The 27,723-nt window shown below is 36.5% G+C and overlaps 1 protein-coding gene across 5 annotated transcripts in view; it reads right to left on the reverse strand.

The window, feature by feature from the left end:
* Window positions 1–1,849: 1,849 nt before the first annotated feature.
* Window positions 1,850–27,723, reverse strand: part of kiaa0586 (KIAA0586 ortholog) — a 108,647-nt gene continuing 82,773 nt past the window's right edge. For all 5 annotated transcript variants that reach the window (XM_042743270.1, XM_042743269.1, XM_042743265.1 and 2 more), the window contains 3 exons: window positions 27,057–27,132; window positions 7,475–7,531; window positions 1,850–2,238 (listed from right to left, as the gene is read on the reverse strand). In XM_042743270.1, coding sequence (XP_042599204.1) covers window positions 2,090–2,238; window positions 7,475–7,531; window positions 27,057–27,132 — 282 coding nt within the window. In that variant the 3' untranslated portion in view covers window positions 1,850–2,089. The remainder of the gene's footprint in view (window positions 2,239–7,474; window positions 7,532–27,056; window positions 27,133–27,723) is intronic.

A 27,723-nucleotide genomic window follows, 5' to 3' on the forward strand; every position in this document is an offset into this window, starting at 1 on the left:
GGCTGCTCTACAGCTGTGAAAGCCTAACATTTTCCCAGATGAGCTCTTTATATATAGATTCCACTCCTCCTCACGAGGTTCCTCTTCTTATACCTGCAGAAAAACAGAGAAAAGTGGATAGAGGGTTATTTTGTGCCATAGTGCTCTGACACAAGGCTGAAACAACAATACTCTAGTTATTATTTTATTCTTGAACACAATCTGCTGGGAGTTCTTACACCAAGGTCAAGATGGCTCAAGATACTTCCATTAAAGACTGGTACACTGGCAGACCATATACTGTCTGTATGATGCATACTGAAGACAAAAACCGCAATGGTTATCTAAAATCTCTAAGTTCCAATCCGATTGGCTGGTTTTATGCAATTTTACAGGATTTTATTGAACTGTTGGGAACATTTCCATGGTACCATGCAGCTGAGTCACTTTTGAATATCATAGAAAATAACTCTTGTTCCTGCATTGGTAAAAACAAAATAATGACAGTACTTTCAATGGTTGTCTATGTGGTACTGAACCAGAATAAACGTTAAAATGGCCGCAAGACAAACATTATAAATATTAAAATGAGGTTAGTGTAATAAAATGGCTTACTAACCTTGTCTTATATCCGTTATATCCACATTTTCAACTCGGTAACATGGAAAGTGTGTAAACCCTGTAACTTTCACACAATATACACAAATAAACCAGAAAAGCACATTGTACATGGTGCAAACTAGAAATTATTTCTGTAAGTCATAACTAGAGGTTTATATGCCTAGAAAGGATGATTTAGACAATTTTACAGCTCAAATAGCACAGATTTTTGCATTAATGTGTGACCCTGCACCACAAAACCAGTCTTAAGTCGTTGGGATATATTTGTAGCAATAGCCAAAAAAAAAACATTTTAGGGGTCAAAAATATCTATTTTTCTTTTATGCCAAAAATCATTAGGATATTAAGTAAAGATCATGTTCCATGAAGACATTTTGTAAAATTCCTACTGTAAATATATCAAAACTTAACTTTTGATTAGTAATATGCATCGCTAAGAAATTAATTTGGACAATTTTAAAGACGCTTTTCTCAATATTTAGATATTTTTGCAGCCTCATATTCCAGATTTTCAAATAGTTACATCTCAGCTAAATATTGTTGTTTAAATTGTTGTTTGAATAAAGCTTTTTATTCGGCTTTCAGGTAATGTATAAATCTCAATTTCAAGAGAATTACCCTTATGACTGGTTTTGTGGTCCAGGGTCACATATAAGCACTTATCTAAACTACAAGCTACTGCATGCACTTCTGTTTTTTTTTTTCTAGAGTCATCATCAGTATTTCTTAGCTTTGGAAAGACAGAGATTCTGATTTCTACACTTCTTCCAATAATCCAATTCAAATTTTGCATTCCAATTTGAATGAACTAGCCATTTTACGAAATATTAGCTTACTATTAGCCAAAAATGTGGGTGATTCTTAGCCAGAATGAGCTGTATAATGGACCAGACTTTATGGCGATAGTCAAAAGTCTGGTTCCGCGAGACTTCTATCAGACTTTATCATGTCTTGGGTGCTGAAAAGGAAACAGGATGCTTATTAGACAGGCATCATCAGCAGCATCTGATAGTGGCTATCTCTCTCTATCTCCCCCTTTAATGGGAGAAACAGCAGTCTGAGACTAATGATGTGAAAAACCTCTCATGAAGTAATGCACTGCGCTGCCATTACCATGACAGTGTACAGCCCCGCTTGGACAGAAAGAACCCGACAAATGACGTCAACCTGAGGAGAAATGGGATGAAACCTTGAAAAGTTCAATTAAAAAGTTTTACAAATGCAAACAAAAAAAAAGTTCAAGATGATACAGATTTGTTTCAAATTTATTTGTTTAAAAATGTAGTCATACAGCAAACAACAGCACATATGGTTTCATTTAACCTTGCTGCAAGCGACATTAGAGAAAGTTCATTGTATCTCTTGCACTAACTGTCATCCAAATATGTATGAAATTTCTGTGATGTGAATAATTTAAGGATGAGAACATCTCCTTCCTTTGAGGCACTTAGCAGTTTCCCATCAGAGAGGTTTCACAGGGTCGTCACTGTTAATACACATCATTAGCAGAAGAGTCTGTATCGCCTTCGACAGAGCTGAGGCTGACAGACTCTTGATCCTGTTTGACTGACGGCAGCCTCACCGACATCACTCTGACATCACTTCCTCCTCCTCCTGCGTGCAGAAAAATGTCTTCAACTGTGGGGAAAACAGATGAGTCAACATTTGTAAAAACAGCAGGTGAAACGACAAGCTTACAGCAATGCAAAAATATATAAACAAGATATCGATTATACATAACTTATTTGGGGTCACTAAGTTTAAGGTCATTTTTTGCTAAGCAATGAAAACTTTTGGAAAGAACACATTCCAAGTGCAACATCTGCTAAAAAACTCTGACATTTCAATGCAATTAAGTCATCCTATTACACCGAAATAATGAAGGCTTTTCAGTTAATGACATTGAATGGGACCGTGAACCCATCATCTGAACACAGTGACATCAGCTGCTTATTAGAACATCTTTTATAACCGTCACACTGGCACACACACACACAAACAAACACTCATCGGTCATTTCCTCTGTGTTTGGGGGGCAGCAGGCAGATGCTGGGTGGGCATTTACCCAGATCAATGGGGCGTGTAGGAGAGGAAGTGTGAGTGAACAGAGACCCTCGCGGGACCGCCGGGCACACACTGATGGAGATCAGCAGGGACTCTCACACACATACAACTAAGGACGATGCTCTTTCTTGTGTGTTTCCTCATGTTAGAGAATTGTCACTGGTGAGGAAAATCAAGCTCAGCAATACGGCATAAAGAGGATATGACTACAGAGTTTTACTTTTTTAGTCAAACTTTTTTGCACTGCTTAACTTTTAAAACAAATATGCAAATATATTATATATGGAATATATTTATATATTTATAATAAGACTGAGGTTTAGGTAGCATACACAGTGGTGGCCAATATTTTTAGACAAGTATTTTCACCAGCTAAAAATGGATTTAAGTCAGTTATTTCTATTTTTTGCTGTAGTATGTCAGTAGGAAATATCAGTTTACATTTCCAAACATTCATTTTGCCATTAATAGTAATAATCCAGTAAGACAACAGCCAGTTCTCCACACAGAGATCTGATCTGATCATCATCCTGTCTGTCTGGATTGACATGAAGAAACCGAACAAACTCAGACAGAATAATTCCAAAAGAACTGTGGCAACGTCTCCAAGATGCTTAAAGAGACCTAACCATTTTTATCCACACACACACACACACACACACACACACACACACACACACACACACACACACACACACACACACACACACACACACACACACACAATAGATCTAATTTTGAATGTGGTTTATAATATATAAATCTTTTTGATATTATGACCCCATTTTTGGAAGACCGTTTTATAGCTTTAGTATCTACAGATATTGTGAAGGGAGCGTGTTGAAGTACATCTATATAGTAAATCAAACCCTTTTATTTCAAAAGAACATGTAATGTTTTCCATGCTATGTCTCCTTTAAAAATCCCTTCCGGTATGCTTTGATCCACAAGACATCAATTTGAACTGCAGATCTAGGAGACCTAAAGAAATTATTATTTTTTTTAACATGAGCCTCTCCCATAATTTCCCTCCCCACAAATATTGAGCTTCATTTACTTGGACAGACTGAACCGCCTGCACATGGTTTTACTGGAGTGTGTTCAAAGCAAACTGACACAATCAGATTCATTCAATAGATGATTAATAAAAGCCACTTCACGCCTAACGACTGAATCATAACCTGAATAAAATAACAAGAAAAACCCCTACAGATCTAAACATTTGATACGGATCGACTATAATAACAAGACCATGTGGTGATGCACTACCATGTGGAAAATATGGACTCATCATAATTTGGACTGTGATTTGTCTTTTGTCTGTTGCCTTGCCAGCACTGGCAAAATAACCTGAACATGACAATAAAAAGCCAATAAGCACAAGCCTAGCCAGAAATATGGAAATATCCTCATTAATAGGGTTTGTTCACACAAAAATGAACATTGTCATCATTTACTCTCATGTCGTTCCAAACCTGTATGAGTTTATTTTTCCATAAAACACAAAATAAGAAATTTTAAAGAATGTTCATGCTACAACCAAGATGTGACTGTCCAGTTTCAAAAAGGGCAAAAAAAGACCATAAAAGCATTACAAAAGAAGTCCATATAAAGCATACACCATTTTTCAATTCTTCTAAAGCCATACAATAGCTTTGTGTGAGGAAAAGGCTAAAATTGAAGTTGTTATTCACATATAATCTTGCTTGACAAACATGGTCACCATTCACTTTCATAAACTATACACATATCTTTTTGTGTTGTAAGTCAAAAAAAAAAAGTTTAGAAAAACGTGAAAATGACAATTTTCATTTTTAGGTGATCTGTTCCTTTAAGACAATGAGAAGAGGGTGAATTGGATGTGATGACCTTCATGTCGTACTGTCAAAAGAAAAAGGACTGAATAAGTAATGTTACTTATTTCACACAAATATTCAAAGGTAAAAGTCCTTGGGGCATGTTTGCTTGCTGTAGTGTGTCTTTATGGCTGTCTACATTGAACACAGTCTCCGTGGAGCAGATGGGCCAGGTTTGGCACAGATTCTTTTTGGAAAACCCTGTGGCCTACAAACACTACAGACTGACTACAACACCTCAGGGTGGAGGGAGAGAGCAAATGAAGGCAGTGAAAGGGAAAGAATGAAAACAGAGGAACAGACAAATAAAAAGAGAGTGGGAGTTTGTCCGTCAACAGAAACAAAAGTTAAAGTACATGTAAGCCGCCCAGAGCTATTCAGACCCAAGTGAGCGCGATAGTGGGTGTCATGAAACAGTAAACAGCATTCACTTTTTTTAAAAACACTTTTTTTAAAATAACACCCTCAAAGAAATTCTAGACTTAATATATAATTGAGAGCAGCTGATGAATATGGAACAATGTCTATGGAAAAGTCTAATAGTATTTTCTAAAATCACTGTCTTGAGGAGGAAGTTTGCAATTTCAGAGCCACTTGTGGCACAAAACAGTAAAATAAGTTAAAAAAAGAAAACAATTATATATATATAATATAATATATATATATATATATATATATATATATATATATATATATATATATATATATATATATATATATAATTTTATGAAGAAACTAAATAATAATAAAATAAATAAAATAAAACATGAATACAAAAGAAACAAAATTTAAATAAGGCAAACAGATAAATAAATAAAGACAAATTGGTTATGAAACAAGTTTTCTAAATAAATAAATAAATAAATAAATAAAAAATAAAACTATCCCTTTTTCAGGGCTAAGCCAATAATTTCATTTTCTGTGTGGGCTTTAATAAACATTCACATATGTGTGAAAAGACCCAGACTACACAGCCAAGAACATCACACTTAAGTCGAGAGGCAGACATTACCGTGCCACTGAAACAGCCCGGCTGAAGACTACAGAGACGGCAGTGTATTGGGAAAGTCTCAGATTTTTGGAATTGGAGTACTTAATAAGAGGCTTTGAAAAGATATCAGTACAAATCTTCACAAACAATAATTTTCTTTAAACATACAACCCCAAGAAGATAAAAATGGCCTCTAGCGTAAAAAGGAAGACATTTACATAATTGTACTCTGTGGCTGGGAGTTTAAAATGGTTTGAAACCAAGCAAAACAAAAAATACATTTGCCTTAAATTTTTTGCATATCCTTGGAGAGTCTAGGATTGGAACAAAAATCAAACCATTGCAACAATGGGATAATTGTCTTACTTCTCCGACATTCTGAACACTGCCGGGTGTCCAGGGGTCATTTGGGGACATGATTACAAAAAGAGATGATTTTAAAGGAGAAGTTCACCTATAAATGAAAGGAACAGACAAAAAAATCCATGAACACATTCAGATGTGTTATGATAGCTCATGAGAACCAATGTTGTTATTACTGATCAATCTGGCATAAAGGTTCTTTATTGACATCTTTGGTTCAATGAAGACCCTTTAACATCCATAAAACCTTTCTATTCTACAACAGGTTCTTTATAGTGGAAAATGTTGTTTAGATTATTAAAATATTCTTCACACTAAGAAAACAGCTAATTTAAGAAAGGTTTTTAAGAGTGTTCTGCACAATAGAAAATATCTTCGAGAATTACAGAATTTTAATTTTTAAGAGAACTATTTCTAAGTTTTCATGTTCGTCTTGTTCTACACACAGAACACATCTAAAAAGGTAACACAAAATCCTTCTAAATATTACATTAATGAAAGATGAAACCTGGAAGCATAAAAAAGTTTAGACCCAAAATCTGTCTCTTTGGCTTCTGTAAGACAACGAACCGATACTATAGATCCATTAAGGATGGTACTTTCTTTCAAAAGACAAACACCCTAAAAGCTCCATCATTTATTAATGCTTTTGCAATTTCTATACTTGCACAAGACATTTCAGTCAGCATCTTGTCTGGCACAAACAGTCTTCAAGGTCATACGTACTCCTCATATATTAATGACAGAAAAAAGATAACAAGCCTTTACAAACTGGGCAGCATTAACAAGTAGAAAAAACATTTCTGCAGACGTCATGCAGGTTTGAAACAACATAAGGGTGAGTAAATGATGACAGAACATTCATTTTCACATGAACTACCCCTTTAAATCTCAAAGCAGTGGCAGAACTCACAGAGGAGAGATTGGTATCTGTTTTTGCAGAGGACCAGGTGGTAAGGTCAAACCTTATCAGTCAACACAGCTTTAAAATATCACACTACGGACAATGAAAACTCAGCTGAAAGATACGAACTACTGCATGACCTTCAGAGATGGTGAAAGTAGCCAGGTGCTGCAGAAAGCCAAATCCTTCAAGCAGAGATCCAGGGAAGAACAAAACAGATTCATGGAGGTGATAAAAGAGGCACAAACCTTACACAATTTGGGAATGCAGGCATTCCACAGAAATGGAGCATCGGGAAAAAACGACTCATTAGTGTACAGTATGTTTAATGTCTGAATGTTTCAAACCTCCTCTAAGAAGACACCTGCAAACACTTAACAGAGTTCTCAACCCCATTTGAAACTCTCAGGATGGACAGATAAGTCAAAACCCCCCCGTCACCCGGACCTCTTACATCTACTCTACTTTACTCTGCTCTTTCCTCCACACTCATCTGGCTGCTTAGAGGTTTGGGAGTGTCAAGAATGAAGCTGTCTGGCAGTGTTTTATAAAGTCTCTGGAAAGGTCTCTGTGCTGTACTGTGTGAAATAGCTCAACAACAACAACAAGAAAAGAGTTTAAATAAGAGGCAATGTGATAAAATAAAGCAAATTACACTGATGCATATGAAAACAATCAAGAAACTATTTACACTACCTTTCTCGCTGTCCCCAAAAAACGTGTCATCTGAAAGTCTCCTCAACCTGGGCAACTCTGGGGAGAAACAAACACAAGGGGAAATAAATTTAATTGCAAGGCTGATACAAAAAACTGCAGTGACAGACTTTTCTCGGGCAAAGCTTTTGTATGGTTTTAAAAGAACATAATACTACTATACATACTACATATGTGATGGATATTAAAATGAATGATATTCATATGCATTTTTTTATTTAATTGCATGCAACAATGTTGAATTTCAGACAGCATTTAATTGCACCAAAGAGGGACTCCTCAGCAAATTTCTTCATTTGCATAAAAAATCTAATGTGTTTCTGTGCTTTGTGAAGATGAGGCAAGAACATCACATGAGCACAGCTTTGCTAGAGCTGCAGATTCACACACAAGACTACACACTCAAATGCACTTATACACATATCCTCCGCTCAGTTCCCCTAAAGGCATGACAAGATGTTAAAGAGAGGCATTCACCTTCAAACTTTCCCTGCTGCAAGCCAATGTCTGACATGTTTTAAAACCCAAACTTACAGGACTTCACTGGAAGGCATAAAACAAGAGGACTGTACATGGGGTTATTTTAGGAAAATGCTTTGTGAAATGTTCTTTATCCTCAAGCGAGGAACACAATGATCTTGTGAATTAAAATCTCAACCTTGTTCGACTGCGAAAAAGGGAGAACAGCATAACCAGTGCCTGATTCACAAACAAATAGCTTTTAAATGGATTCTTTTTGTGAATCAAAAACAGAGCAGGACTACAGTAGCATTAAATGATTCACAAACAAATAGCTCTTTAAAACCGGTTCTTTATGGAAAGCAAAAAGATAAGGCAAAACCAAATGACTCTGATTCATGGATTCTGTAGTCTTTTGAGCTTGTACTTACAATGAATTATCTCAAAAACTCAGGTGTTGTTGTTTTAATTAGTCTGATGGATCCTTCATAGAATTATAAATATGAAAGGTTTCTTAAACACCAAAATCTACATACTGGAATCATTTCTGAAGGATCACGTGACACTGAAGACTGGAGTAATGATGCTGAAAATTCAGCTTGATTACCACAAAATAAATTACATTTTAAAATACAGTATATTAAAAAATAGAAAGCAGTTATTTTAAATGGTAATACTGTTCACTGTATGTTTGATCAAATAAATGGACTTTTTAATAACAAAAATTTCCAAATGAATTGATATCTAATTGAACTGGAACTGAATCTGGAAATCCAAGATTAATGACGGGAAACAATAAAGAATAAGTACAAACATGAGGCTGTTCATGACCCGACTGGGCTTGGACCAAATGAGATGGATGATTTTCTTTAATGTAAAGGAAGTGCTGACTACAGAGCTAAATACAGTGTTAACAGCTTTCTTAGAGTGACATCACAGTATCGTTCCCATGCTCTAAAATGATCCAAGATCAAACATACAGTATGAGGGTATGCAGGTTTAAAACAAGATAAATATCACACAAGGCTAAGAAACAGGGTGTGTGTTTAAAGAGACGCTATGATTTCTTTCATCAAACGCATACACATGAATCAATGTGTCAAAGCCAGACAAATGGTCCATAAATTAATTATACTATCTTCCCTGCCTCATTTCTGTGGAATACAGCCAAAGGGTTGTTCCTTGGGATAAATGTCAGGTCGAGTTTGATTTATAGGGATTTCTTCCACAGGTGGAGACCTCCTGACATAACCCCGCTGAGCCGCAAGCCTCCGTTCATGAGGCCAGGTGGAGCTGGGGTCGTCCTCGGAGCGTTTAAAACCCTGTCAAACTTCCCATCCCCTAAAGACAGCTTAAGTCAATCAAAGCCTTCAGTGGCTCTTAACTAATCCTTTTCTTTGAGCTTGTTTACAGCACCGCTCAGGAGAGCCGCATGGGCCGCCGATTGAAGCATTGTGTTGCAAAGTGCCGCCCACCACCCATCTCCACTCTTCCATCAGTCCCGACCTCAGAAACAAGAGCAGCGCTGAATACAGAGAGTGCTAATTGAGAGTCAAGAGGTTACGACCTTTGGATAGGGGTCCACGTGACCCCACCCTAAACCCCAGAGAGGGAACCGCGGCCTGGATTGGGAGGGGCTTCGGGTACGGTTGGAAACCGGGGTCACGTGGACCGTCCTCTTTGTAGATCTCTTTATGAAGAGATCTAGCAGCAGGGATTGGTTGGATTTGCATTCGGCCAGAGGAGCTTTCATCCCCCTCTCTTGGTCCATCCAAGGAGGGGGGCTTGGGGTGATGGGACAGCCTCTCAATGCTCCTTTCTTCTGGATCTGCTGAAGAGGTTGGAACACAGAGCTGGCCTAAAACAGCAGGCAGGACTTCCACGCGGAGAAGCCGGGCCATAACCTCACACAAAGGGGTCAAGGAGCCGAGAGGAGATAGGGTCAGCGAGGCCACTGCTCAGGGCAGCAGATAGAGAGAGAGAGAGTGAAAGAGAACAGAGAAAGATCTTATCCGTCTTCATTTGGAGAAACCTCCCCCATTCTCCCTCCAAGGCCTCTTTAAAAGCATTGGACACTGTATCAGAACATCACAAAGACAAGGCCAGTGTTTAAGACCACTGTAGGCCATCAGAATCCTTTAAATGTCATGCTGGCCCAGGGGTGAATTTCATGAAACCTTGTCAGGAGCACAACCAGGTCGTATTTCTCCCCCAAACAAACAAAAGCCTAAAACTACAATGATTACTGCTCAAAATGTTCTAGGTGAACATAGAAGTTTCTAATGGGTATACAGAGAAAAAAAGATTATTTTGTGTTTTCAGTAACACCTTATTTTAAGATGTCCTTGTTACACATTACATGTACTTACTGTACTATTGTACTAACAATAGATTATGCATAATTACAAGCAAGTAGGGCTGGGCGATGTATCGCATGCAATTGTCACGCGCATTTCGTCAGTAAAGCCGGTTCCTTGATTACTGCTAAATGCCGCTCCATTTGAAAGCAGGTGATGTCGATTTAGCGGTAATCAGGGAACCGGCTTTACTGACGAAACGCGCGTGACAATTGCATGCGATACATCGCCCAGCCCTACATGCAAGTAACCCTAAGCTTAACCCTAACCATATACTAAGTGCATGTAGTTAATTAATATTACTCTGTACATAAATAGATAATTACACTGTAACAAGGACACCTTAAAAAAGTGTAACCAACTTTTAACCAACTTTCCTTAAGCTCTCTTTACCATACTGTAAAAAATGTAATTTGCATTATAAAATATAAAACATGAAAAATAAAAACATGAAATATAAATAAGAGAAAATTAATTCCCAGTAATCACAGTAATGAGAATCACTAAAAACAGAAATAAAACTAAAATAAATAAATAAATTAATTAATGAAATAAAAACCAAATGCATAACAGTACTGTGAATGTGTGGGACAATGTACTTAAAAAATGTAAATAATATTTTAATTATAAAATGAATTAGGTAAAAATGTGAAAATGTAAAAAACAAAACAACCTTATTTTGATTACTTTTATGTTTTTTTTTTTATCACTTTCATCTTTGGGGTGAAATGTGATCTGGACATTTTTCATGAGATTTACATGAACTGGTAAAAACATTCAAATCCGATTCTATTATATTCTGCTGAATGGTATTTAGGAAGTTTAATGTAATATTGCCACCACCTGTTGGATAGCAACAATCATGCAAAATGTGTAAATGTATATTTCTTTCTTTAGCATAATATAATCCCATGTTTTTTCTTTTGATATTGGGGTGAAATGTGACCTATATAAATTTACCCAAACTAGTAATCTGACTGTATTACATTCTGTTTAATGATATTTGGAAAGTTTAATCTAATATTTGCCACCATCTGCTGGATCAATTATATTAGCCCAGCGTAAATGGAGGGGTTAAAAAACAGCAACATGAATCTTCTCAAATACTCTCTCACACACTTAGACCACAGCAGAACAACTCAACTTTGCTACAGAGGGATTTCTGTGAGTCAGTTTTCTGGCAACACTGCATTATAATATATTAACACAACTTTTCCATCCAGCAAAGATGCATTTTCACAGGAGCCACGTTGATCAGGGTTTTTAAAAGCATGCCAGAATAAAGCCATAGACAGTGAACTGACGTGGACACTCCTTTGGACTGATGGTTATTTTTAGATAAGTAGGTTATTTGTCCCAAGAGAATCCCAGGGACCTTCAGAGACCAAGCCTCAAAAATGGCTGAGAATAAAAAAAACCTCATATGGACCAGTTTCAAAGCAGGTCAAATAGAAAGGTAAAATAATTGAGAAATCGGCTCTGCTCCAGAAAGAGCTCCGCCAGGCTGGCCTTTCTCTCGCCAAACTCTGATTTAATGAGCTTTCCTTTAACACAAAAGAAAACAACAGACATCCTTTTTACTCAGCCCATCAACGGTTACCTCTAGAATACTAAATTAAGTCCTATTTTTACACTACTCTGACAATACTACAATAGGCTAAAGAAAATATGCAACAGATGACCTTTAGAAATTGACCTAAAATGATTTGATCATTTAGCTAAGTGGCTGTAATGGTATAATGGTGTATTTAAATAGTATAATCATAATTTGAATGTATAATGAAGAATTAAGTTTGGTGATAAGCTTAATTTCGCACTATTTAAGTAATACTTAAAATGTACTAACTACAGTCCTTTTCCACAATCAAACATGCAAAATAACTCAGCACTCATGTTCAAAAGGGTCAAATATTTTTTTTCTCCGCGTTAAGGTCCATTTACTGTATGCTATTCAAATTTTTTTTTTTTTTTGCTCCAAAAAAAAAAGCCATAATTAACTTTAATTTAATTAGTATTTACACATTTCATGGTAGCATTGTTGTACTGCCTTAATATAACATTAATTTTTATAAAAACAATCATATTATTATTTAAACCATTATATTAGAAAGTTTTTTGTGACCATATTCTTATCTCCTGTCTCAAATTGAGCAGGCATGTTTGCTCCTGCGCCTTTTAGACAAAGTAAATGCCCCCTTTGAGCATCAAATGAGTTTGCTGTCTGATCCAATAGTTTTCTTTGCAAACAGCTGCATTACATTATGACAGAATTACAAAACAATCCACAATGTCTCACTCAAACTGAAGAATGTAGTTTAAAAACACACTTGATAAAATAAGCTTAATTTTCTATGCAGCATGTTTTACAAGTCTTTCTTCAAAATGTCACATTTTATTGTAAGTGTTACTTGTCATTTCTTTGTAATTATTGATTCAATTTACAAACTTTTTCTGAGTGATTTTTCTGAATTAGTATTACTACAATATTTTTTTTCTTAAATTTTTCATTTTCTGCTGCTTTGCATCTTTTTGAATGTAATTTTTTTTTATAGCCACTTTGTTTTCATGGAGCATCAAACATATTCTTTTAAGTTAAGTTAATAAGTTCATAAAATGAAATTTCTCATGATATAATCTCTTTAAATATCTCAAAAGAGCATTTAGAAACTCTCCCATGGCTTGCACTGACTCGGATAAACCTAATTTAAAGTAAAAATAAGAGAAATCCCACAAAGCTCCTTTAAAATGATTTTTGTCTGTCTACACCCTCTCTTGATGTGTCTGCCAGCTGTACGTTAGATCTGCGTTCTCATGCAGCGTCACACTCCCACAGACCATTTCAACTCTATAACGCCAGCCTGAAATCAAGCAGACTTGAGGGAGATCACATGACATTTTACCTGAAAACTATTTACTATCTGCCCCAGCCAGCAAAGCATTATATTGGCTTAGCACACCTTCAGATCTGGTCATTAACAGGCATGCCTTTGAAAAGTAAGCCGTCAGCTCCAATCAAACCGTTTCAGTCTGGAACGCTCCTCTGTTGGAGGCCTGCCGAGCGTATCGCAGGTATGTGGGGGCCCCAGGGGTCTCTGAGGGGTGCCCGGGTGCGCCTCTGGGCGAGCAGCCCGGACTCTCAGCCATCTGTGAACAGGACAGCATCTGTCTGTAGAGCCAAAATTATCTGGAATGAGGGGGAGTGATGGAAAGGCATCTATGTGTGATTGAAACGTATCGCTGGCAAACGCACACACACACACACGGATCTGTTGCAATGCATGATGGGACATCCTTTTAGAATGGTAAAGGTTAAGAATGAAGCAGAGATGATGTTAGGTGGCAGCTCTTGGACGTGATCCTGGGATCTGCATTGGAGCAGCAGGCGCATGTGACAGCACTGATAGATTCAAGATGCTGGGCTGGTCATAGGAAATCGAGTGTGAGCCAGGATTTTGATAGGACACTGGGGTCCATTCCAGTACACCCGCAGCGAGGAGAGGAGAGATGGAGAAAGGAGAGGAAGAGAGGGAGAGGGTGAGTTTGACAGGTTGGCAGTGAGAGCGGGTCTGATAGGAAACAGATGAGTGGAGAGAGACTCATGACTGTCTGGCTCTAGCCGCAAACACTTACCTATGAAATGAAACACTGAGTCTTGTCAAAGTGGTGAAACAATTGAATAAACCAGTATAAAATAAAGTAATAAGCCACAAGAATTCAGGCGTTACAGCATGAAACAGAAAGCAGTGTGAAGCAGAATGCCTTATTGCTTGTATATACATATATACATCTCTCTCTCTCTCTCTCTCTCTCTCTCTCTCTCTGTCTCTATATATATATATATATATATATATATATATATTCTTCGCCTCGACAATTGATGTTTACTATTCAAATACTAACTAAAAACTAATATAAATACAAAAATTGAAAACAAATAAAAAAAAAGCATTTTTTATATATATGCAACATTTTTCTTACATAATGTAAGAAAAGATAATACATAATGTAAGAAATAATAAACTGTTATTTATTTGTTTTTTACGGCATGATTATATTTATATATAATATTTTTAAATAATTGTCAAAGTTTGGTGTTGGTAATTTTTTTCAATATTTAAAAAAAAGTCTCTTATGCTCACCAAGCTGCATTTACTTGATTAAGCATACAGTTAAAACATTAAAATTGTGAAATAGTATTGCAATTTAAAATACCTGTTTACTATTTGAATATATTTTCAAATGTAATTTATTCCCATGATGGAAAAGCTGAATTTTCACATGATCCTTCAGAAATCATTTTAATATGGTGATTTAGTGTTCAAGAAACATTTCTCACTATTATAAATGTTTAAAACAGGTGTGCTGCTTAATAAATTTGTAGAAACAGTGATACATTTTCCTTTGGATTATTTGATGAATAGAAAGCTATTCATGTTTTTACTGTCACTTTCAATCAATTTAATGCATCCTTGCTGAATAAAAGTAAACTGCACATTAAACAGAATGCAGTTGACTTCACAGGTTTGTGATCATATATCATTATCATATATTTTCCAGAGCAAATGCCACTTCAGAGCCAGAACTGTCCACCACAAAGAACGTTTCACCAACTAATCACATCCAAAACACTAGTCATCTCTGCATCCTCCAACAGCAGGATTACATAGGAGTCTGTAGTTTCCTGTAAAGTGGCATGCGTCATATGGGAGGACACACATCTGTCCATCTGCTCAGACAGAACGGCTGTAGCTTCCACTCTGCCCAACATCAAACACAAACCCAGGCTGTAACCCCACAAAACCTCTGCGCGCTGTAACGGGAGCGCTCCCATGAAAGCCTGCTCCTCCACCTGTGAAAGCAGAGACAGGGCCTTCTGCCGCGTGGCTTAGCGCCTCTGCCTGGCTCGGCTGATCAAAGCGGCCCTGCTCCAGGGATGAGTCCCCCCCTTCACTCCGTCTGGCAGATGAGGAGTCAGGGGTGAAGAGGTGATGACTATTGGAGCGCACAGCCGCACTCAAACCCGGTTCATTTTCAAAAGTCTATCCCTCTCATCTCCACTCATCCATCTGTGAGGGGAACCTTATCGCTACGCCTGATCTCATGCTTGACAGGATGAGACGGGCTGCACGATACGCCTGCTGCAACATCTCTCAAGGCAAGAAAGAGTGAGAGTTTCTAGCCTGTCAAGGAAAATTTGATTGAATTTTTAACAAAATGTTTACTTAGTGTTTATGACAATGGCTGAAAGCTGCAGAAAGTCATTTCAAAAGTGATTCCAAAAAAACTGAGTGTGTTTGAACAGGTTTCCCAAACTCTGCCTCATCTGCTATTAGTCAGATAAACAGATAGTTCCTGCCCCAAACTCATGCCATGGTGGAACCCGTCGAGCCACTCAAACCAAGCCACAGTGTTTACTCGGGATAGAAAGTCAACTTATGAACAGCGTACATTCTGCAAATTGAAGGTATGTTGTAGTTCAGCAAAAAAAAAAAATCCTGTCATTATTTATTTATCATTTACTGAAAATCTACCCAAGGGTTTGGTAAATGATGTGAAAGAGAAAAATTGGAAAATTACATTAAATTACAAAACGATTATACAAACTTTAAATATTAATATTAAAAATAATACATATAATGCTATATAATATTAAGAAATGTATACACTACCGCTCATAGGTTTGGGGTCAATAAGATATTTTTAAGCAATTAATTGAATAAAATTTTTATTCAGCAATGAACTAAGACAATTCTTTTGAACTTTCATCAAAGAATATTTAAAACATAACGCTTCCACAAAACTATAAAGGAACACAATATTGATAATAAGAAGTGGAAGATAAAAAATGGATGATAAAAAAAATATCTGATTTATGGAAGATGAATTACACTTATTTTAAATTTTAATAATATTTCATAACATTTTAACTGTATTTTTGATCAAATAAATGTAGGCTTGGTACATATAAGATATTTCTTTTGAAAAAACTTACCGACCCCAGTCTTTTGAACGGTAGTATATAATACTCAAAACATTTAATATATTAAAAAATACAATATAGTAAAAGATAAATAAATATTGAATTAATGAATAAATAAAAAAAAATTCAATTAATGAATATCAATCAATTAGGATTTCAGATGTGGTACAACAATAACTAAAGAAACTACTGTATTTTGCTAGAAACTATGGTAGATAGAAAGCACAAGAGGCAGCAATATGACACATTTATAGCTGGTGATAAACACCATTTCCCAGACCTGTTCATGGCATTTTCCGGGCTGCACTTGGCCAGTTGGCGTCAATGGAAGAGGACTGTTGTAACTGGGGCATGACAAGGAACTTCAAACATGCAGGGTCCTGAACAGACACAATAAAATGATATGCGTGGCCTGAGTGAGTGGGGTGGAATGCCTGCTGGTGCAGAGCCCTTCTGCAGCTGTTCAGAGACACAGACATGTCAGTACAGCTGGACAGACTGACATCAGATTCTCAAGCCTTCCTCAGATTACACTGAACAACTGGACGAGACACAAACAGCACAAACAATTACCCTCACAGACATTTAGAGCACTGATAAACATACTACAGAAGAAGAAACTCTTAGCTTGCAATGAAATAAGGACAAATCTTGATTCATTTTCCAGGTCAGAAACTTTTTTCCAAGAGTTACTCAGTAGTGCGGCTGAAAGATATTAGCGTATGAGCCATTGATTTGTCCAGAACTCATCCTGGCCAGTTTGGCAACACTGCTACAGAAAATGCACAGCTTGCTCATTTCTCTGAAGTTCAGAATGAATCAATCAATACATCAATCTATCTATCTGTCCATCCATCCATCCATCCTAAGATTCTTAAAATGTTTTTTTTTTTACTTTAAACTGTCAAGTCAAAATGTAAAGTTTGTTTTGACAATACTTTTGTTTTGATTCAAACTTCAAAACCTTTAAAGCTTAAAAAAACTTTTCACACGAATTTTCAAGCTAAAATTCAATGTTTGATTTGACAAAACTTTTTTATCAGTTAAAATTAATAAAATTATATGAATTTCTTTGAATTTCAAATCTATCCATCCATCCAAGATTTTAAACTGTTTTGACAAAACTTGCCTTTTAAATTTCAAGACTTTTCAAACTTAAAAAAAAAAAAAAAGTTTTAAACAAGACTTTGTCAAGACAAAGTTCAATGTTTTTTTTTTTTTTTTTTTTTTTTGACAAAACTTGCTTTATCAAACTTCAAGACATTTAGAACATTTTTTAACTTTTAAAGAAGACTTTGTCAAGACAACATCCAGTTTGTTTTGATAAAAAATGCTTTTTTTAGGTATGATACAGCTTTGGTAATTCAAATTTCAGCATTTTTTTATTATTAATGTGCAACAGACAACGGTAACTAGAATAAATCATCGGTGGGTTGAGTATGTAAAGACTGTAGCTCTGTTATGCTTTCAATGCATTACAAATTTAAATTGTATTATGAATTCAAACTTCAAGTAAGTGTTACTATACTCCTCTTTGGAAACACATGAATGCTCTGTGACCAGTGTAATTTTACTGCGAACCATTACAACACTTAATATGCCACTGGAAAATCCCTGTAACTGAGCGGTACAGAAGCCATAAAAGTGCTCAGAAGTGATCTGAGAGCTTTGTCCGCTGAACCCTGTGACGGTTGTATTACGGCCGCTGTGACTCTGCAGGGTGGCGAGCCGTAACTGTGGCGTGAAATGGCTCTGCAGCATCTGCAGGTCAGGGGATGGGAAAACTTGATGGAGCATGACGATAAACAAGAACTTGGCCAGGCGAGTCTCTGTCAATCAACTGCAGATAAGAACTCAGTGTGGGACTACAGACAAACAGACCGACTACAGTCATCACTTCCCCATCTTACACAGACACTTGACACTGTCATACAACACCCTGCTGTCAAAACAAACCGTTTAGACCAGAACAAGACAACACAGTCCGAATGCAAATACCACTTTGTTGTTCACATGCCATTTACAGATGATACCACCCCTTTTACAATAGTAACTGAAGTCTCTGCCAAAATACTACTGATACTACTGTTATTTTTCCTACTATGAAAATAAAATAAAAATAAAACATGGTTCTGTTTTTTGATGAAAGTGATGGTACAATACAATATTGATATTTTAAAAGAAAAAGGAGTGTAAAAATGGTTAATTGAAAGTAACCATATATTATATTTAACAGGACAAAACTTTAAAAATAATGTAAAATATTTATTTTTTAAAGTATTAATTACAGTATTATTTACCTATAATATTCAAAAATCATCAGTGTACAAGCCAAAACATGTACTCTTTTAGTAAAATGTTAACAAAAATGACATTTTAAAAAATGGTTACCTTAAAAATTTGTGAAAATTTCTTCTTTACATAGTTGCGTTTTAATTAATATATTACTCAGCAAGGATACAATAAATTTATCGAAAGTGACAAAAATATTCTTTTTAAATAAACTGTGTTCTTTTGAATTCACTATTAAATAAAAAATAAAATAAAATGCATCGCTGTTTCCACAAAAGCATTAAGCACAACAACTGTTTTCAACACTGATAACAGTAAAAAAAAAAAAAAGGTTTCAAGAGCAGCAAATCAGCATATTAGAATGTTTTCTTAAGGGTCATGTGACACTGCAGACTGGAGTAATGATGATGAAAATACAGCTTTTCGTCACAGAAATAAATGACATTTTAAAATATATTACAATAGAAAAAAACAGTTATTTTAAATTGAAATAATATTTCACAATATTACTGTTTTTATTGTATTTTAAGCAAATAAATGCAACCTTGGGGAACATACTGTAAGAGAATTTAAACATTAAACAAACTTACTGACCCAAAGCATTTGGTCATTGGTGTATATAATATAACATTTTATAGTAGAAAATAAATTCTGCAATAGCCTACAGATTTGCACTGTCATAACTCAGTTTTGCCTTTTCTCTTGGCAGCTTTGTCTCGCCTGCATGACTTCGCTATTAAATTCCAAAATATAAACAAATTAAATACAGTGTTTGGCTCAGTTAAACAACGCCTTCTAAAGTACAGCTGCTCTTAAATGACAGCACACAAACATAAAATTAATATCGTCAGCTTCCAGAGCATTTTGAATCAGAGGAGATGTCGTAGCCGGAATTTTACCGTAAAAAAAAAAGCAGAAACATTTTAGATTTACGGTTTTAACTTAAATTTACAGTTAAATACCGTAATTTCATTAACTGATCTAATGTTAATATACCATCCTACTGAAGTACTGAAATCTGTTTTGTACCTTTGTAATACACTGATAACCACCAAATGCAGGTGGTGATGAGAAAGTCACATGATGAACCGAAGCCCATCACAAGCAGCTTTTAAATACTAACATATATAGAAGGTGCGCAGTGTCATTCAACCAAATGCTAAACACCATCATGGTCACACACATGAAACTGAAATAATGCAATAAACATTCATTAAACAACATTAGGTGTAACACACAACCCTAAAATACAAAAGAGATAAGAAAAAACCAAGAAGAAACATGGTTATTTCAACCAAAAAACTTCAAATTTGAAATGTAACGCAGGGTATTCTGGGAATGTCAATTTACGGTTATTCACTGTAAATTATAGTCTTTTTCACTTCCAAAAACGGTGTACTTCAGTAAAATTACATGTAATGTCCAATACAGTTTTTCTCCGTATATAATAGGGGAATTTTCCTGTAAACCATTTAACTGATTCTTACTGTAGCATTTTTACAGTCTTTTACCGTTAAAATCACAGTCATTTTTTACAGTGTACATAAAACTGGGCGGGAAAGAGTCTATCAAAATCTTGGAAACATCATCATCATCAGTATTTTTTGTGGGAAATGTGAAGTCGACTATTCACGTGACTAAAAATACAGAGCAAATAAAAACACTCAGTAAGTCCTGTTAAGCCTGTGGCCCTCCGTTGTTTTGTTTATGGCAAGATGGTTTCTCCCGCCATTTTCTGTGTTGTTCTAAGTAAAAGGCCAGTACTCAACTCTTCTCACACACATAAAGATCAAAATGGGAGCGTTACGGTTCACAGAGATGACATATCTGGACCACACGAGTCCTATTTGCAGCAGAAGGCCACATTCAAAAGCTTCCCTGTCTTTACTGTCTTGTTCTATTCATTCATCTCTGTGTGGAGGGGTTCTGGGTGACTGCAAAACTGAGACTGGCTGTCTTCACCTCAGCTCTTCAGGCTTGTTTATGTAGCATGTTATTCCAGAGCTCTTGGACCATGAGTTTACGTCCGAGTGGCCCATAGTACCACAGGGGGATGGGTCGGTGCGTGGCTGCGTGAGGACAAAGAGAGAATCCAACTTTCTCGCTGGCTTGTTTTTCTTTCATTGGGTTTGATTGTTATTCCTTTACTTCCTGCTTTAATAGAATAACATGGCAAAAGTCTAGCGTCGATTTTCAGGCCTGTTTGTGGCTTGGGTTTTAAAGCGCCAAAGCTGTCGTCAGCTCTTTACAGCTGCCACGGAAGAATACACAGCATTTATACCAAAAGTTTGTATATAATTTAAACACACCAGTCCTTTAAACTCTTTCTTTTAAAGTTTTCAGGCCAAACAACACCACTTATAGTAGACATAGGATGATGCAAAACTGTACACGTATACACAAATACGTTATACGTTCTCGGCTATCAGCCAACGGGAGAGTTGTTTAAACAAACACACTCAAGTTGTCGTTCTTTCACCACAAACCTGAGAGCAGACATCGGGTAAATAATCTCCTCTCATCTCTGTTTAAAGCAGCCTCCCTGTGAGGAGCCGCACGATGAGAAGTGAAAAGCGAGACAGCGTCTCAGTGTGTGTAATGTTTGTTTGCGTTAGACCGCTGTTTGAAGAGGAAACACGATATCACGCCACACTGCGGGCTCAAACTGAAACAAAAACATTAATAATGCAACGATTTATAGAGTAACACCAGCTTCAGAGGACATCATAGAGATATTAGGCCGATTTCAAGTGAAGACAAAGATGTATTATTTCTGTGACAATGATTAAGTGTGACAAATATCTAATAACTTTAAATAATAGGAAGCGTTCAAAAACCTGCCCACGGCATTGGAATGTAATGTAATGTAATGCATCTTTGAAGAATAACAGTAATAACATTTTATAAAAAAAAAAAAAAAAAAAAATACATATGTATTTACACACACACACACACACACACACACACACACACACACACACACATAAATACTTATGACAAGGTTTTCTGTGATCGTCAATTGTGTTTTGGGGTAAAACATTTTCTGAATATACTGTATATTACATTATATCTGACCTTTGTCCTTGGCAACTGACCATCTACAGTACTTTGTGCAAGTGAAATTTCTACTAAGTAAAAACTAAAGCAAGCTTTAAGTGCAAAAGTGACTATATAAGTGTAGAAAATATTCACATCCTCACACCAACAAGAATAAGCCTATTAAAATGAGAAAAGAAACACCAGGCCAATCCGACATGGTGACTTCATCGAAGCGTGATTATTCCTGCATGCTTTGCATAACAACAAGCTCAAATCGGCATTAAAATTCTGCACCACATTCATGCAAGTCACAAGTCACTTATGTGCATAGTAACTGAAAAAACACAGTACACTGTTCTCATTTGGCACATGTATACTTTGCCTAAGCACACGTAGCAGTATGTTATCGTTATAGTGAAGAACTGGACATGACGGATGAAGAAAGAGAGCTCACACAGAGCTGGGGTTAACACGGCTCTCCTGGAAAGCACAGCTCCTTGAATGATGTTTTGATCCCAGTAAAAACAGAGCGACCGAGCAGCTTGGAAACAGTTTATCTGCGTCGTCTTCGAGAGGCAGGCCTTGTGTGTGTGTGTGTGTGTGTGTGTGTGTGAGTGAGATGTGTGCCCTCAACCCTTTCCTGTGCTCCACAGAGGGGCCAATATTTCACACACAAGAGCCCAGTGTTCAACGGATGTCCACTTTCACCTCGGGACAGAGATCCTTTTATGAGTTGTGCAACTTTCCGTTTCTAGGTGCCATGTCTTTGAATACACATCTCAAAAATGGACAAAAACAATGCATTTTCAAATTTCTTTTTGTGATAAAACACAATTAAAAATACTATCAATATTTTCAAATGCCACAAGTGAACGTACACATTATAAGTATGATAAACAAATTATAAAACATGGATTTTCAATTTAAGATTTACTAATTAAGTTTAACAGTGCCATTTGTTTTTAAGGGTTAACTTTAAGTGAGTGTCAGATGATTTACAAAACAATCTAAATATAAACTATATAAAAATAAAATATCCAATTTTCAATTTTTTTTTACTAAATAGCCACTACCAGAACAGTCTAACATTGTGCTGGCCAGTTTCCACTCATATTTATTAATCAGAAATGTAAAACTGGAATTTTAAATCATTTTATTATCGATAAATCAATCACTATTGAATCACTGATTTTTTCCCCCTTTATGATACTGTCATTATTATCCTTAGTGTTTAAATGTAAATGTTTATGTGGGATAATTTACTGTATTTTAGATTTTTATGTTGCCTTTTTAAAATCTGGCATATCTATAAATAAGAATAACTTCATGATTAAAGCAAAATATTAGCTTAGAGTAAAATACATACTGAAATGAAATGGCAGCAGAGTTAAATTATATAAACCCCAATTACAAAGACTCCATCTGCCATATCCTCAAGGAGTTTTACAGACCACTATTATATAAGCATCTTTAAATCACTTTTACCCCGTCAATGTCACGGCTACAAGCTGAACTGGGACGCTTGAACAGAGCAGCCATTCTCTAATAGGCAAATAGAGAGATAGTCATCGGAGAGAGCAGCTGTATAACCAGGGGACGCTGCCCAGGTCATGTCTGAACCGATCTGGCCGTACAGTACCACACTACGCCTTTTATTAGCCAACACAAATGGCCCATCTGTAGATCGGCCAGAGGTGCAGATCGCAGTCACAGAAGCTCTATTTGTTCAAGGCCCTTCGCCTGAGCTAAAGCTGTGACTAAAAGGCTTGAATGTCATGTACTTACAGTATAGAATTGCAGTGTGAAGACTTTCAGCGCGGTCACCTCCTTTATCAACTCACAAGCGGATGCTTGTGTGAGCATTGATGAGAAAGTGATAGAAAGAAGCTAACAGAGAGGCTGTTGTCAAGGTATACGGGCTGTTTATTGTAATTAGCTTCACGACCAGAACAAAACATCAGTGTAATTGAGCAAAACAGCGAGTGACTTCTACAACAGCACCACATATCTGCTTTAAAGTGACCTAAAAATGAATGCTGTTGCAAACCTGAGTCCTTATAATGGAAGTCAGTGGGGTCTAAAACAACTTGGAAACCCATTGTCCTTCCTAATATGAGCAAAAAAACATTTAGAGAATTTTCTAATTATCTTCTTCTGTTTGGAATGACATAAGGGTGAGTAAACTAACTAATTTTCATTTTAAAACGAACTACCCCTTTAAATGGACACCAAACAAGGGCTCTCAAACAGATGCATGCATGCACATGTGGACGTACGTAATGTCCAGGCAATTTGCAAACTAACTGCAGGCACTCAAACACAGGTGCACCTCCGGTCTTTCTGCTGTTTCACTGGTGCGTCAAATTACACAGTGAGAGAGAAAAAGGGAAAATCCTCGGAGCAAATGTAATGACACAGAACGAGCTGACGTTCAAACACTAATCACGTCCATTCACCCGACAGCACACACTGGCTCTCATCACACACTAATCACACGCGACAGGCGGCAATGAATGAGTACGTCTGGATAAACTATATGTCAAATACATATGAGGACACAGCAGAAAATCTGAACTAATAGATGTGAGGGAACAGAAATGAGAATTGAAAAAAGGAAGGAGTGAGATGGCAGAGGGAAGAATGAGGGATGCAGAACACAGAAGTCAAAGGAAAGGAAAAGAAAAGGCCCATTTTTAATGTTTACTTTAATGTCACTCAGCATTAGGGCTTATTGTTCACATGCACAAGTGATTTTAAAAGGAATTTTTGTTCATTATAATTAGAACTAGAAGGAAAATTGGTCAAAACTTAAATATTATTTTTAAACTTGAAAAGTTTGAGGGTGCCATAGCCTCGTGGGCAGCACACTGACATATAGCGCCGTTTCGCTTCAGGCGTCCCGAGTTCGAGTCCCAACTTGCAGACCTTTCCCGATCCCATCCCCCTTCTCTCTCTCCCACTTCACTTCTTGTATATAATACTATCCTGTCTTAATAAGAGGCAAAAATGCCAATAAATAAATAAATAAATAAGTTTTACTGAAAATCCAGGTAGTTTGTAGGCTGCGTAAGCCTTAAGTACTTAGCGTTCAAATTTGAGATTGACAGAAAGATAGATGCAAAAACAATGCATTACGAGCCGGGGGGTGAAAACATTTGAACAGAATGATGTGTACATTTTTCTTATTTTGCCTAAATATCATTTTTTTTTTTTCATTTAGTACTGCCATTCAGAAGCTACAGAAGATATTTACATGTTTTCCAGAAGACAAAATAAGTTACATTTACCTTGATCTTCAAATTCAAAAAGTTTTCACCCCCTTGTTCTTAATGCATGGTTTTTCCTTTTGGAGCATCAGTGAGTGTTTGAACCTTCTGTGATAGTTGCATATGTGTCCCTCAGTTGTCCTCAGTGTGAAAAGATGGATCCCAAAATCATACAGTCATTGCTGGAAATGGTTTAAATACACAAAAATGCTGAAAAAACCAAAGATTTTGTGGGACCTGAAGGATTTTTCTGGAGAACAGCGGTCAGTTTAACCGTTCAGGACAAACAAGGGACTCATGAACAACTATCACAAAAAAACACATCTGTGGTAACAACACGATAATAAGAATCATGTGTATGTAAACTTTTGAACGGGTTCATTTTTAAAAATTCCACTATTATTTTCTCTTGTGGGATACATGTAAACATCTTTTATTTGAAATATCTTATTCAGGTCAGTACAATGAAACATGAATTTAGTATGATCTCTCTTATTTTGGTAAAATAATGAACATTTTGCAGATTCTGCGAGGTGTATGTATATGTAGACTTTTGACTTTTGAGATAGATAGATAGATAGATAGATAGATAGATAGACAGACAAAGCAATCAGTACTGTAGATAGAGATAATTTCACAGTCTGATCTGCATGCTTTGTAAGATAAAATGTAATACAGTTTCACCTCAGGGAAACAAAAGCAACAATTTACGAAAGAGGGAAAATTGGCAGCTGTAGAGACAGAGGTGTTTTTTTTCAGCAAACTGGGGTAAACAGTTTAGGATGTGCACTGGAGTTCACAATGTTCTCTTATGTAAGACTTAATAAAATGCACTGGGGAGAGAAAAGACTTTCTCAGCACAGATTTCATTATGTCTAATCTGCAGCTCTGTCCTGCATCTGCACACACACTGCACTCTAATGTCCAACAGACACTCAACTCTGTCATTATCCTGCCCATGGTTACATGTTTATGTGCTCATGGTTGTGGCATCATAACTACGACAGTTTATTTTGCATAAATGTATGTATTTATGCATGCATGCAAACACTCAGCCTGTCCTTATGAGAGGCAGGTATTTATCCAAGCTTGTCCTACATGTTCAGCCCAGCCTTCAAACTAAATGATGCATATGCCATCTCAGCGGCTGCTGTCACAAAGACATGTGTCTTCTGTTGTGCCCCTTCACACCTGACTGAAGTTTATAAAGCTGACTCCAGCATCTCTGGACCCCTGACGTCCAGAAACGAGGACACACACCTCAGACAGAAATGGACAATTATGCTCTGACCAAGACAAAGAACAATGCAGATAGTGTTGCCTTATAGGTACACTGCCATCTAGAGGCTGCAAAGCAAATGGCACGATTTTACTGAAGCGGGCCTGAGCTGTATCTTGAACGTTTTGTGATAAAGACACGAATGACACTTCAAATCAAGAAAAAAAAATAAAAATTATAAAATAATAATAATAATAAAAAATACCCCCCCCCCCTTTTTTTTTTTACCTTTGATAGAAAAAAGGGTGAAAACAGTATCACTGACTTACATTAAAGGAGGGAGCCAAGTCATATATGGAGACTTGGGCTTAGGCTCTTTTTACTGGCAACCACTTAACCCTTAGTTTTTTACCCATTTAATATTTTGTTTGGGTTATTATATTAAAAATAAACCCCACAAAAACTATTCAACTGGACACATTATTCAAGAGCAGTCCATTGTAAAATTGGTCACAAACCCAAAACAGGAAATGTTAATGAAACAATAGAGTTTAATAGGCAGCCCATGTTTAAAGACCCCTGGAAACTGTTTGCCTAGCTGCAGTAGTCTTTTTCCTTTAGTGTTTATGTATTTCCTGTTAAAACAGGAAGTTTGGGAGGGACTCATTATTATTATTTTCATTTTTTACTGACTTAAGTTACTTCAGAGCCATAAAACATGATTAGCAACTTACTAGTCAAGTCAGGTGACACTGGAGGGGGAATATTCTCATTTTAGAAAGCATCTGACTGAATAAAAATCTATGTAGTGCATGATGAGTCATCAATATTTTCAATCGTTTTCCCAAAAGAGAATACATATATCTTCTAAATTTGAATTTTGCAAACAGATATTTTTCAGACCCCTTTTGACTGTAAACATTAGGGACTGTGTGTGTACATGTATTTGTACCTGGTTCTTCTATGTCTTCATACTGCCTCACCAGGATTGGTGCAGGTCTGTGGACCGCCTGTGCCGCCTGGGAGCTCTAAACAAAAAAATGAGAGGAGATGAGACAAGAACAATAGCGGATGAAGGAGAGGGGCGTCGGGTGGACACTGTATGCAGAGGGATTATACAGGAACAGAGGGGAAAAACATTGTTTTAATCTCCCTCACTTAGGGGGGTAAATCCCCACATATGGGCGACCTATAGACCGAGAATCCTGGGTTAATGAGGGTCTCAGGAGTTTCCACACACCACTAAAGAGACCGCTTTGTTTTCGTGATTAACAGAAAAGCAGGGACAGAGGTCATGCCTGAGCAGATATCATTAAATACTACAGAGATAACCAGCACTCACATAACACTTTATAATAAGTTTTTTAAAGGGATAGTTCCACGCAAAAATAAATTTTGTCATTATTTACTCAGACTCAAGTTGTTATAAACCTATATGAGTTTCTTTCTTTTGTTGTACACAAAAGAAGATATTTTGAAAAAGTTTGTTGTCAGTTGCTGATCCCTGCTGACTGATGAATGATTAAATGATACAATATTTTCATTTTTGGGTGAACTGTCCCTTTAAGAAATCACAGAAAAGCACTATTGGGTCTCAGTCTGTCTGGAAGTTAAAAGTG

Source organism: Cyprinus carpio, chromosome B17, assembly GCF_018340385.1.
Source record: "Cyprinus carpio isolate SPL01 chromosome B17, ASM1834038v1, whole genome shotgun sequence".
NCBI classification, from domain to species: Eukaryota; Metazoa; Chordata; class Actinopteri; order Cypriniformes; family Cyprinidae; genus Cyprinus; species Cyprinus carpio.